The sequence below is a fragment of the Plasmodium knowlesi genome (assembly GCF_000006355.2).
Source record: "Plasmodium knowlesi strain H genome assembly, chromosome: 9".
NCBI lineage: Eukaryota > Apicomplexa > Aconoidasida > Haemosporida > Plasmodiidae > Plasmodium > Plasmodium knowlesi.
The window spans coordinates 416,902-429,357 of NC_011910.2; the positions used below are offsets into that span (position 1 = coordinate 416,902).

The 12,456-nt window shown below is 40.1% G+C and overlaps 5 protein-coding genes across 5 annotated transcripts; 1 reads left to right on the top strand and 4 right to left on the bottom strand.

Moving 5' to 3' along the window:
* Positions 1-89: 89 nt before the first annotated feature.
* Positions 90-1,010, bottom strand: PKNH_0909000 (protein transport protein BOS1, putative; the record flags this gene model as incomplete). Its single annotated transcript, XM_002259077.1, has 1 exon — positions 90-1,010. One exon carries the CDS (start codon positions 1,008-1,010, stop codon positions 90-92), a length of 921 nt encoding a protein of 306 aa, XP_002259113.1.
* Positions 1,011-2,036: 1,026 nt separating this feature from the next.
* On the bottom strand, positions 2,037-2,603 carry PKNH_0909100 (conserved Plasmodium protein, unknown function; the record flags this gene model as incomplete). The annotated part of the gene is made up of 1 exon (XM_002259078.1): positions 2,037-2,603. The coding sequence occupies one exon, from the start codon at positions 2,601-2,603 to the stop codon at positions 2,037-2,039; it is 567 nt and encodes a 188-aa protein (XP_002259114.1).
* Positions 2,604-2,882: 279 nt separating this feature from the next.
* Positions 2,883-3,657, bottom strand: PKNH_0909200 (acylphosphatase, putative; the record flags this gene model as incomplete). The annotated part of the gene is made up of 2 exons (XM_002259079.1): positions 2,883-3,127; positions 3,513-3,657. The coding sequence occupies 2 exons, from the start codon at positions 3,655-3,657 to the stop codon at positions 2,883-2,885; spliced, it is 390 nt and encodes a 129-aa protein (XP_002259115.1).
* Positions 3,658-6,528: 2,871 nt separating this feature from the next.
* On the top strand, positions 6,529-9,319 carry PKNH_0909300 (endonuclease/exonuclease/phosphatase family protein, putative; the record flags this gene model as incomplete). Its single annotated transcript, XM_002259080.1, has 3 exons — positions 6,529-8,787; positions 8,963-9,059; positions 9,183-9,319. The coding sequence occupies 3 exons, from the start codon at positions 6,529-6,531 to the stop codon at positions 9,317-9,319; spliced, it is 2,493 nt and encodes an 830-aa protein (XP_002259116.1).
* A 681-nt stretch (positions 9,320-10,000) lies between these two features.
* Positions 10,001-12,376, bottom strand: PKNH_0909400 (conserved Plasmodium protein, unknown function; the record flags this gene model as incomplete). The annotated part of the gene is made up of 1 exon (XM_002259081.1): positions 10,001-12,376. The coding sequence occupies one exon, from the start codon at positions 12,374-12,376 to the stop codon at positions 10,001-10,003; it is 2,376 nt and encodes a 791-aa protein (XP_002259117.1).
* Positions 12,377-12,456: the final 80 nt, after the last annotated feature.

The following is a 12,456-nucleotide window of genomic DNA, read 5'->3' on the forward strand; positions in this document are numbered from 1 at the left end:
AAAGGTGGGCACATATATGGCTACATAACTATGCGTACATTTACTACTTATGTATGCATTTGGCCATGCGTGTGTTCAGTTTGCGCAAATCAGCCCCGGACATATTTGTAGAGTACGTAAAAAAAGAGCAGGGACAGAACCATACCCACGATGACGATGATCAAATTCTGCTTGTGCGTCTTCTTGATGGTGTCGGTGAGGGAAGACGACAAGCCAACGTAGTTGTAAATATCAATTACTTTCTTACGAACATTTTTCAAAAATTTGTTCTGTTTCCTAATTAATTCTAATGTACTCATTCCCTGGATGTGAAAGACCTTCAGATTGTTTTCCACCTCCTTAAGTATTTCCCTCTCATTGTGTAGATAACCGATAGCCGTGTCAGCAGCCATTTTCTTTTTCGCCTTCTTCCCGTCTCTGTGCAAACTGTTGCCCATTAAACCATCCCGCTCGTTATATGCATTACGGGCGTTCCTTTCCGTATTGCTCAAATTCGTTTTGTAAATTCCGTCAAGTGTTTTGATGTACGAGTTGGCTTCATTCGTTAACGTTTCAATCCTTCTCTCCCATATAACGTTTTCATCACCCCTCATTATTGCCTGACCGTTCATATTATTTGTGCCAAGAAAAGAGTATGTATTTCTCAACGTTTCAACATTCATAAAAAAGGAATTTGTGAGCGCGTTTATTTTGTTTAGAGTTAAATTATTTTTCGCATTTGCGTTTATCTTCAAAGCGTCATTTCGTTGATACACATCTGCGTAATTTCTTCCTGGGTTTATGTTGCCTTCCCCTTCGGTGGACACAATTAAATTGTATGAATAAAATAAATTGTATGATTTTTCTAGCTCTTTCCTTATTTTAACTATTTTTCCATATATGTTGTTCAGGCTATTGTTCGGAGACACTGTGTTCTCTTCATTCCGGTGAGACTCCCCATTAATCTGATTGGTGAACTGGCGCGAGCTACTCGCCTCGTTGTCGAACAGGGCCTCGTACTTTGACTTCATGTTGTTCAATCTGCTTGTTCGTCTCGGAAATATGATTCAAACATGGAACAAGAAACCCCTTAGCTAAAAAAAAAGAAAAGGTGTTCCCCTTCTATAATACCTCGGTGGTTGCATCACACGGGAGGGGCATATTTATACAGTCTCATCGAGAGCAAGGCAAATTGTATTTTCTCTCCACCCCCCTTTTTCCCAGTCGTCAAGTCACATTTTCGCAATTGTCGAACGGTCTCACATCCTCATGCGGATGAAACACCCAATTGACATTTTCTTCAACTGAAAAGGCAAACTAGTTTGGCCACCGAGCAAGAAATATGGGGGGGAGAGAGAAGGAAAACACGGGCCGTATATGACAAAGATTTGAAAGTGAAAAAAAAAAAAAAAAAAAAAAAGCAAAAATCCCTTTTTACTTCAAAGCCAATTTCTCAGGTTAAAATAATTTTTTACGCATTGCGGATACTCGTAAATGCGAAATGGCTAAACCGATGTACGTCTCGTGGAGCGAAAAAAAAAAAAATAAAAAAAAATAATAATAAAAAATTAAATTCCTTGCTGGGGAAAAATAAAACAGTAGGCACTTTAACGGTTAAGAAGATCCCCTGTAAAATTAAAGGGGAGCACGAAGGTGACCTCCCGTGAACGACACTATGCACAATTAGCAGATATAATATTATACCGCCCGCAGTACAAATACACTATAAATAAATTATTTTTTTAAGAGAACATTTCGCCAATTTCCGAACAGGCGGTATAATGGCCGTGCAGGTGGGTAGACCTAAAAAGCCAATTTCCAAAAGGAGGAAATTTTCGATCAAATGTATCTTTCCCAGTTGGACAAAAAAAAAAAAAAAAAAAAAAAAAAAAAAGGACAATCATCACATACACACGCTTCAATGAATAGGGGCAATGTCCAAAGGTTTTGAACGTAACAGAGATTGCCATGTGCAAATGCATATGGAGTGGAAAGTGCATCGCTTGTATGTTTCCCCCCATTTGCATTTGCAGTGACTTGCAATCCTCACACGTGTGTCACCAAATTTGTCCATTACTTTCAATATTCAAATCTATGTTAAGAAAAATTTGACGAAACATATCATAATTGATGTATAAATTATCAACATTTATGGAATGGAATTTAATGTTTTCCTTCTTCTTGTCAATATGGTCAGAAAAATAAATGTCATTTTTTATATTCTTCTCAAAATACTTGTTATTGGTAAAATAAAGGAACATGTAAAAAATGTCGTCCACATTAACTTGGATTTTGAAATGATGAAGTGCTTTTCGTACTTTCTGTACGTTAATAAAATTGTCCATATTTTTATTATAGTAAATAATTTCCTCCGTATGATCTGTTTTCCGTAGGGTTTGTTTTTTTTCCATTTTTTGTTTCATGTCTACTTTGGCAAATTCTTCTTCACTCACAATGTCATCAATGTGGATTATGTAATTCCAAATGTAGTTAATTTTTTCTTCTATCAGTGCCCTGATTTCTTCGTCGTTATTTTTTTCGTAAATGGTCTTTACCTTTCCGCCTCTCCTCCGCAGGGACCTCTCCAGGTCTTGCACCTTCGAGGCCGTTTTGCGCCGTTTCATTGAGTTCGGATGATGTCGCGCCACATCACAGAAATATTGTCTGGCGATACCTGTGCCTGAATACTGTGAGCTATGTTAGGCGCTTCCCATTTGGCGTCTTTACCAACTTAGGATTTGCTCTTCGTAAAAATGAAAAAAAAAAAAAAAAAAAAACATGTCCAATGTGTTCCCTCCTTTATGTGTTATTTAAATTGGATTAGATCTTCCCCTTGAGGAAAGTTCACGAAAAAATCAAAGCTACGCTAAATGGCCAGGGGTGACGCTCTTCGACATCCCAATTCATCGCCTTATAACGAAATCGGTACTGGAGAACCCCTCGATGGTTTTCTCATTCGTTATTAAACATTCGTCAATTCTAGACGATGGGCTACCGATATTTTTTAGGAAATTTTTAAACTTCTCCAAAGATTCTTTGCTATCACTTTCTGCTTTTCCTACAACTGTGTTCCTATCCGTGTTCCTCACATGACCCTTTATGTTTAGCTTCTCTGCTTCGAGCTTTGTGTATTTCCGGAAGAAAACACCTGAACAGGGTAACCGGGGGAAGTAAAGATGGAACTTTTTTGGGGGGGGAGGGGGTCCTCATACGTAAGCACCACACACTGCAATGTGTTGCTTTCCCACCATCAAATGGGCAAACGAACGATACAACTTCCTTCGTCTTCCTTATAATCCAACTTAAACAAATTGACCCTCATCACAGTGCAGCAAACGAGTGGATAGTGAAGAAAAAATATATATAATGAATGAATAGGAGCACAAAAAAAAAAAATGAAGTGCACATCGCTGCGTTAAAAACCGTGTGGGTCATCAACCCCTCTGATCAGGTAAAAATTATTCCATTTGCAGGTTTCCTTTTTTTTTTTTTTTTTTTTTTTTTTTTTCAACCCACAATCCCCTGTTGCTCACCTTGGACTTTTCCAAAAACTTCAAAATCAAAGGTGTGTATCATTTTACTGGAGCTGCAGAAATTTCTCAAAAGATGACTTGCGCGGGATGAACTTTTCGTCGGGGGGAATAAAAAAAGGGAGTGGACGACGGTCATCAGCCTCATAGGAGAAATGTAAAGGGGGATAAAATAATGTCACGTCGGAAGTGCTACAGAGGGCGTTCCCTTCCTATGTCACATAAACTTATCGCTTAAACGATTTGTACTCCCATTATCTTAACCCGCTTGTTATTTTTTTATTAACCCAGCCTATAAAATAACTCGTGTTGAAGGTAAACTCACCAGTGTGTATCTTTTACTATTCCTCAAAGTGCAGGTAGAAAAAAAAAAAAAAAAAAAAAAAAAAAATACATGTGTTTCAAAATGTATTAAAATATTTTCCCTCTTCTAATTCTTCCCTCCACTTTGTGGCAATTTTAACGTGCCGTACAATTTCCTTGACCCGGGGAGGTGATAAAAATAAGGTGCTGCAATTATCAGTTAGCGGGAGGGGGCACACTGTGCGTCTCCTTTCCCCGTAAGATTGTGCAACAAATATGGCAATGGCTTAATCCACCCAACAAACTGGAAGAAAAGATGTTAGAGGATTTCCACTTCGGTTGTCAAACTAATCACTGACGGAGGGTAACCCCCATCCGAAGGGTGTTTTGTGTTTGGCTTGAAGATAGACCCTCCATATGTGAACCAACCCGTGTGTGAGCATCCATGCGTCAACGTTTGTGCTATGTCATTCCTCACAAAAATGGCACACTAGGATGAAACTTTGATTTGCATTCTTCCATTTTTTTTTTTTTTTTTTTTTTTTTTTTTTTTTTTTTTACTGTGCACCTTTTTGTGGGACAACCAAAATGTGCAGGGAATTCCTCTCAACAGCTCTGCAACTACTGTCACTGATGCCGCACCGAATGGAGAACAACACAATTACGGATGGGGATGTCGAACTGGAGAGGAGGACAACCATCTGGAGAACGTGATGGGGGAGGCAATTTTTGACTAAGGAAAGCTCTGGGAAAACGTAAATGTTATTTGCATAATGAAGACCTTACAACGTAAATGAAGCGTTTCACCCGTGTTTGTCAAATGTAGCAAAGGGGTCCCGTCAGTCTTTTTCTGTACACTCATCATGGGAAGAAGGCTGAAATGTAAAAGTGAAATAATTTATATTCCATTTTGAGTAAGCATGTACAGAAACACCTGACTCGATTTGTTGTTCTTGTCCCCTTTGTCCATTTTTTTTTTTTTTTTTTTTTTTTTTGTAATCACCACAATGTAAAGTGGGAAATATATTTAAAACGCTTGCTCAGTACACCCCATCTCACGCAACATTTGCCATATGTACATGTCGCCGAACTTCCCATGAGGAACCTTCGATACACGCAGCTTCAAAACACGGATGGTTTGTGTGTTAATCCCAACTGAGAGACCAATTTCCTTTTTCCTTTTTGCTCTATGACTTTATGAAGCAAAAATCACGACATCCAGATTGGTCTACAACGTGCGAGAATTTCAAATTTGCGCCAAAAAAAAAAAAAAAAAAAAAAAAAAAAAAAAGTACATCGCTAGTTCGGTTAAAGTCAGGTAACCTGTAGCGATGCGTCCATTTTGGAATTCCTCGTGTGTAACGGTTGGTACATTTAAAAAAAAAAAAAAAAAAAAAAAAAAAAAATGGACAAAGGGGACAATAAAAATGTGAAGGAAGAATCTTTTTTAAGCAGATTTTGAGCTCAACGTCTACATCCCCAATTTAAATTTTCCAGGCACCTGGAAGGAACACAGATTATCTTTATCACTTGCTCCTCTTTTATCCATTCCTTTTATTTGAAAACCCCCCACCTCTGTACGCATTGCGTCTATCACAAAAGTGTGAAATTGTGAATTATCAAATGGAAAAAAAATGAAGCATATATTTATGTATTTATGTGTGTGAATATAGATAAATATTAATGCGAATACAGATCGATAGCTACACGTGCAGACGGGTCGCCCTCCAGGTGGACAAAAAAAAGAACCACATAAGCTGTCATCCACTTTGTGCTGCTCTTCCTCCTCCGCGTACACTCCACGCATATAAAGTGAACCATAAACCCATTACGTTTTAAATAATGCTGTTCTCTATCTCGTTCTTCTCACCCCTCGCCATCCTGTCCTTCCTATTTACAACTTTTTTGCAATATTGCATCCTGTTTGCATTTTTATTTTACCTCTTATATTTTTTTTCCCTTATCATGTTATGACATGGATTTATCTACGCGGCTGCTTTTCCTTCGTGTAGCTTTTTTTTTTTTTTTTCACACGCTTGGGCCACTCGGCCATTTTCACCACCTCAAGCCTTGTAGACTTTACTATACTATCTCTCCATACATGAATATTGAGGAATCATAAGAAGCCAACCCCATTATGCCACCCACAAAGGGGTTCACATTATGATGCTGCTAGGGTGACTCTACAGAACGTTCTTTTTTTCTCAATATTTTTTATGTAACTTTTTATATATATATATATATATATATCCATGTGTCTTCCACATTAGTCAGATAATGAACTACTAAGCAGAAATTAAATCACGGTGTTTTCCCATTTTATGGTAAAGAGAATTGGGGGAAAAAACTTCTTTGCTAATCCCTTTCATAACTTTCAAACTGTTTTTGCTGTTTATCCGTGTGCACATCCCACAGTAAATGTAGACACAGGGGTAAGCTTCATCATTGATGATTAACAACTAGCCAATTAAGATAGCTTTGAGAGGAGTCCCCTTCCTGTGGAAGCAATGAAAAAGTAAAAGTTTTCCCAAATCGATACAAAAAAGAGAACCAACGTGCGAGCGCATCAAAGGAGTAAACCCTCCCCGATATGTCCTCATTAGAACAAGGATAAAGTAAAAATATACAATTTTTTAATTTTGAAAAGAAAGAAAAGAAAATGTCTGATGGTCCCACTAACAAGATTAGCATCCAGATAAAAGACGGCAAGGAACGAATGACTTCCAACGATCGAGACAAATTAACGAAAACGAATTCCATTGGCAAAGCGTTGGAACATGATGACTCCAAAGAAGAAACACCACCGTATGGACGATATCACAGCGATGTGAGTGGCTATTTACCCCCCGAGTCGTTTTCTCCATTCGGGAGCATAAGTGGAACAAATGAGAATTTGTACTGGAGTGGCAAAAGTGATGACGATGTTGGTGAGGCTACCGATGGGGGGGACACTTCCCCAGATGAAATCTCCGCTGATGGTACTTTCGCTGATGGTACTTTTGCTTATGGCACTTTTGCTTATGGTATTTCCGCTGATGGCACTTTCGCTCCTTCTGCCACCGACAGCCCATTTGGTAGAACGGCCTACCCAAATGGAAATGACGCGGAGAACCTTCCCAGCCAGAACGGATGCGAGAATTTTAAAACGCACAGCCTTGGCCTAGGACTCCGAAATAGCAACAAAACCAGCTCCCCAAAAAAGGAGATGAAAAACGTCATGGGTTATAACTACTTCACACTTAGACAACAACTGATGAAAGCAGACGATTCGAAAATTTTAAAAAACATTCCCCTGAGTATATTCGTGGGTACTTGGAACTGTGAATATTTTGACTTCTCCAAAGAATGCTACAACGAAAAGAAAATGTACACATGTAACTACCTTAGCGAAAACTGCAGTGAGAGCATGTACGGTTCAAAGGTAAGCGATAGGTTCTCTGTCAGATCTATGACCCCATCCTCCTTGAGAGTTAAGACGCTGGGAAATTATAATAAAATAGGGGGATCTTGTAGCGTTGATACTTTTGCATCTACTGATGAGAGGAGTGCAAACTACGCGTATGAAGGTATTTTAGATGGAGAACTAAGAAGTTTCAAAGATGGGGCAAAAAAAAATCAAAGCAGTCCCCCCCCACTACGAGTCATCCCATGTGATCACATCGAAGCGGGGAGAGAATCACCAACTAGTTTCAACGAGTTAGACAATGTAAAACTCACACAAGGGGATGATTTATCGTGTGATATGTGCAATTCAGAAGAAGGCGCAAATTTACGTAAAGGTGGAAGAAGCACCAGCGAGTGCAGAAATAAGCTTCGTATGTCCCTCTGTGATGTAGGCATCACGAATGAGAGAATCAAATTCAGAAGTCAGCTCCCAAAAGAAATCACCAATAGGAACACATGGGCTAAAAGCTTACCACGGTACGACCTTCCTAAGGAGGGCCCTCGTTCGAAGGATTGCAACACTTATTGCATATCGCCTAACCGGAAGAAGGTAGTTAGCAAAACATCAACGATGGGATCCCCAAATAAAGTGCAGACAGTCGATACGACAAGAGAAAAGATAGATAAATCGAGACAAGGGAAAATGGAAAAGCTAAAACTAGTGGAGAATGAGGAAACGGAGAAGAGTAACTATAGGAATTCCGAAATAAGGGAAAATAATTCAAAACAAAGTCCATCCAAATGCAGAGAGAAGCAAATATTCTCTACTTGGATTCAACCCCACTACGACATCTACATCATATGCCTACAGGAGTCCATATCTGATAACATCATCGAGTGTTTGTCTCGCCACCTGAAGGATATAAATCAAGAGACCTACAAATTTTTACCATTGGCTGATTGCAAGCTTTCCGGATATGGGGATGGAGCATTCCTCCAGATGAAGTCAACTACGATGGCCGCCTGGGTGAGGACATCAAAGTTATATCCAAATGGCCCCGTAAAATTATGCGCCTCAAAATCTATCGCCTTCAACAAGTTAAATAATAGCAAGGGGTGTGTATCTATCTTGTTCAACATTTTTAATCAGTTCATTTTATTCATTGGTTGCCATATGCCAGCTAAGGATCAGGAGATAAGACAAAAATCCAGAGAATTTATTCTCACCAAATTGAGTGAATATTTCAGTAACAAAATAACCTCCAACTTTAAAGACGTTTTTCATCATGTCATTTGGATGGGAGATTTTAATTTTAGAGTTCAAGGAATACGCCTAGACAAGGCTGTACGCTGCTTGCAGGCTAACAATTTGAAGGAGCTCCTAAAATATGATGAGGGAAACTCTGCCTATTCATATGATTTGTCCATAAGCTTTCAGGAACTACCCATCTCCTTTCTCCCCACTTATAAGAAAAACGGAAACCGACCCGTTATCAACCGGGATGATGCCAACTGGGTGCAGAAGGAATACAAGCTCGTCCACAATATTAAGTGGTACAAGGGTGGCCGGCAGGAGTCTCGCATCCCCTCGGTAAAATTTCCCAAGTGCTCTACATGGGGACCAACTGAGTGCAGTCTCTGTATTATCAGCACACTTACACTTTTATCAAAAAGAGAGAGAAAAAAAAAAACACATTTATGCTGTTCTCACATATTACTCCTGATATTTTTCCTCCCCCCCCCCTCTACACACACACACTTTCCAGTGGACAGACCGCATCTTCAAATGGTCGTGCGAGAAAACCAGAAGTTGCCTCATCTTCGTTCCCAACTCCTACCTGTCTCCATTACCCGAGGAGCAAAGTAATGGCCCATATGGACGGTGCATCTTTCTATTGCTATCGCTTCTATAAATGTTATACCTTAGTCCATATACATGTCACCATGCTCCTTAACCTCCTTTTCAATTCCCCTTCCCCCTTGAAGGCATACTCATGGCTAGCGACCACAGCCCCGTATCCTGCTGCTTCCAAATGTACATGATGAAGAACGAAAGGGAGATACCCTTGACGAAGGTCACACTTGCCAAATCTTTCGAGGGTTCTCTCGCCGACAATTCATAAAGGAGAACTTGGGCGATAACACATGCGCTGAACAGTATGGCTATGGTACCTCTCCAAGTTTCAGAGGAAATCTGATTTCGCCCCTTTATACACCCCCGACGGGGTTAATATAAATGGTGGTGAGGGGGGGGGAAAAAACGTCCCTGCGTGTGACGATGCGCACCTACAATAAGGGGAATATCCATTTCATGGAACGCCACTTCGAGGGGATGGCGCGCCCTTCCTAATCCTTTAAGCCAACTGAGAATTGGCATCGTCAGTTAGGCCATTTCTCCCACTGAGCAGACACGAATTTCTTGCTTCCATGTTTGAGACACTTAGGCGCGCAACGGGAGGGGAAAAAGGAAAGAGACATAAAAATGGAATGCGACGCGAAAACGAAAATACCTGCTTCGTTTTTCCCTGCTACATTTTATCCCTGTTACAACACAAATTTAACTAAATATCAAAACTGTTAAAGTGGCGCGACGCACGCGGGTGAATTAAAAAAAAAAAAAAAAAACGAACACACACATACGCACACGTGTACCTACACATGTATGTACACACATATATACGTGTGCGCCATTCACCCATGCAAATTCACAAAGGGGTGATTCTCCAAATGGAGCAAAAAGAAGGCGCAACTGAAAATTTAAAGCTGGTTCTTGGCGCTCACAGCAATGTTGTATTTCCGGCACCTCAGAACACCCGGTCTTGGGTATTCAACATCGTTATGTATATCGTCTCAGGAGAACAAAAAAAAAAAAGGTGGATGCACGTTTGGCTGCATATCTCCTGCGAGGGCTTATCGAAATGGATAAAGGTGCTACATTCCCCCCAGAAGGAAACAACGTAGCACAGCTTGCATCTCTCTCGTCCTCCTTTCCTGTTAACCAATTGACCAATCAGGAAGTTGCATGTATCACGAATACAGCAACTGCTAATTATGCCATTTCTAAGAATTATTTTTTGTACTTGATAAAAATTCTTTTCCTTTTTAATAAACATATGTGCGTTTTTTTGGTGATTTATTTTTACATCCAGGTGGATTCTCCCTATGTATTCCACTAGGTAGTTTGCAATTTTTTCATGTTTGGTCTTTGTATCCGAGGAATATTCCTCGTTGTTTCCACATGCAATTCCGTTTGAAATTCCACCTGTTGCGTCCTCCTCCGAAGCGCAGCTCATGATGTTGTACAGACGCTCCCTTTGTAGTACCCTCTCATTAACCTTATAATAGGTGTTCCTGTGGTTTTTTAAAAGATCCAACACTTTGTCGATTTTTCGCATTTTGGCCTCATCTACAGCAGCGTGGTCATTTTTTGCGGAGTTTCCTTCCATTCGCCGCTTTTCAATGAGCGATTTTTTTTTCTTCTCGTCGATTTCACTTTCGATGCAATTTTCTCTACCCTCCTCCCGAGTGTCTTCTCCTCCGTTTGCAAAATTCTTCTCTTTTATGTGATTACCCTTTAAGTAATTTTTGAGTATCCCTTCCTCTGTAGAGCTCTTTAATGCGCTTCCATCCGTATGCCTTTTTTCCGCTGTATTATTGGATCCTCCACAGTTTATTCTGAGCATTTCTGATAAACTTACATCACTGCTGTTTCCCGAATCGTAGTTAATGTAAAACCTTTTATCATGAAGGGAGAATGTTTTTTTCTTTTTGTTTTCTTTACTTCTCGCTAGCAGGTCGTGCAGGTCCACCATGTCATTCTCCTTTCGGGGCATACTATATTTAGCGTCAATGTGCTGCGCGCCACACGTGTTGTTCCCTTGGCGTATGATTTTCCCATCCTGGGTGAGGTCGGAAAGGAACTCCCTTTCTATGTAGCCTGCATCGAGTTCATAGACGGGGTGTACCTGGCCGATCTTCTCTCTCCTTTGTATATCCAAATAATTGAATTGGTTTATCATTCCTACGGGTTTTATTCCTCCTCCCTGTGGAAACTCATTGTGTATCGCATCGTTGGGATGTACCATCACATCTAGACCACCGCCCTCACCCCCGTACATGTTATACATATTAATCAAACTGTTCACATGTGTCCCCGCCCCCTTTACAGAGGAGTTAGAAAAAATGCTACTGTAAATATTCGCTACGTTATCCATATTAAAAGTATCAGATAATCTGTCCATTTCATTGTTAGGAGAGTTGCAGTTCTGGTCCATAGAAAACAAGGGGTTGGAAAGTTGACCATCTCCCCTTGTTGTTTTCGAAGCTGCGTTCTTCCCACTAGCATCGTAAGTACATTCATGCCATTTAACTGGGACTGCATAAATTTCCGCATCCTTCGACCCGTTAAGGGTTAATACATTTTTTAATTTTTCACTAAATTTTTCGTGGTCAGTTCCATAGTTGTATAAACCGACCAAGTCCACGGGGTATGTGTACATGTCTGTAAAAAACTGCCTATATTTTTCCAACAATTTGGAACCCCCATTAGATGATTGACCTCCGGGGAAAACGCCATTTCCCGCATCCCCGTTAGGAGCCTTCCCATTGCCAGCTTCCCCACTCTTACCCCCCCTTGGTTTCGTCTTCCCCCCGCTACATATGTCTAGAAGTACTATATTCTTCACTTTGAATCTATCTCTGTGCACATTCCTATGGGAAGTTAACCTCAATTTTGTCAAATCGTTAACGCACAGATATACGCATCTGCCGCTCATGTATATTTGATTGTCATATTTGCAGTTGATGGAGATTACCCTTGGCTGATGTTCCTTAACAATATTATTTGCGTACTCATTTGAAAAGAAACTTGATAAATAAACATTTCTTAAAAGAAAGCATATTTTATTTCTCCACACACTTTGGTGCATGTACTCATAGTTTATAACTTCGTCCGCATCATCTGCAAAATTTGTCACTACTACTTGCGTGTTTACAACGTGATTGTTTATCAGCCTCTCCAACTTATTAAGTCGTTTTTTTTTGCTCAGAAAATGCAGGTAATCTATCTGCCCTCCATTTTCCGTAGCAGCTTCTCTCAAATCTGCTATGTGTACCTTTTCCACGCTGCTGTAGATGAGACCGTTGTTGTTGATCCCCTTTTCATTGCCATTGAAATACATTTTGGCTTCTCAGGACAGGTAAGTATTTTCCTTCCTCCGAATGTTTGTAACGGGGGATAAAGATTTATGCGGCTACGATA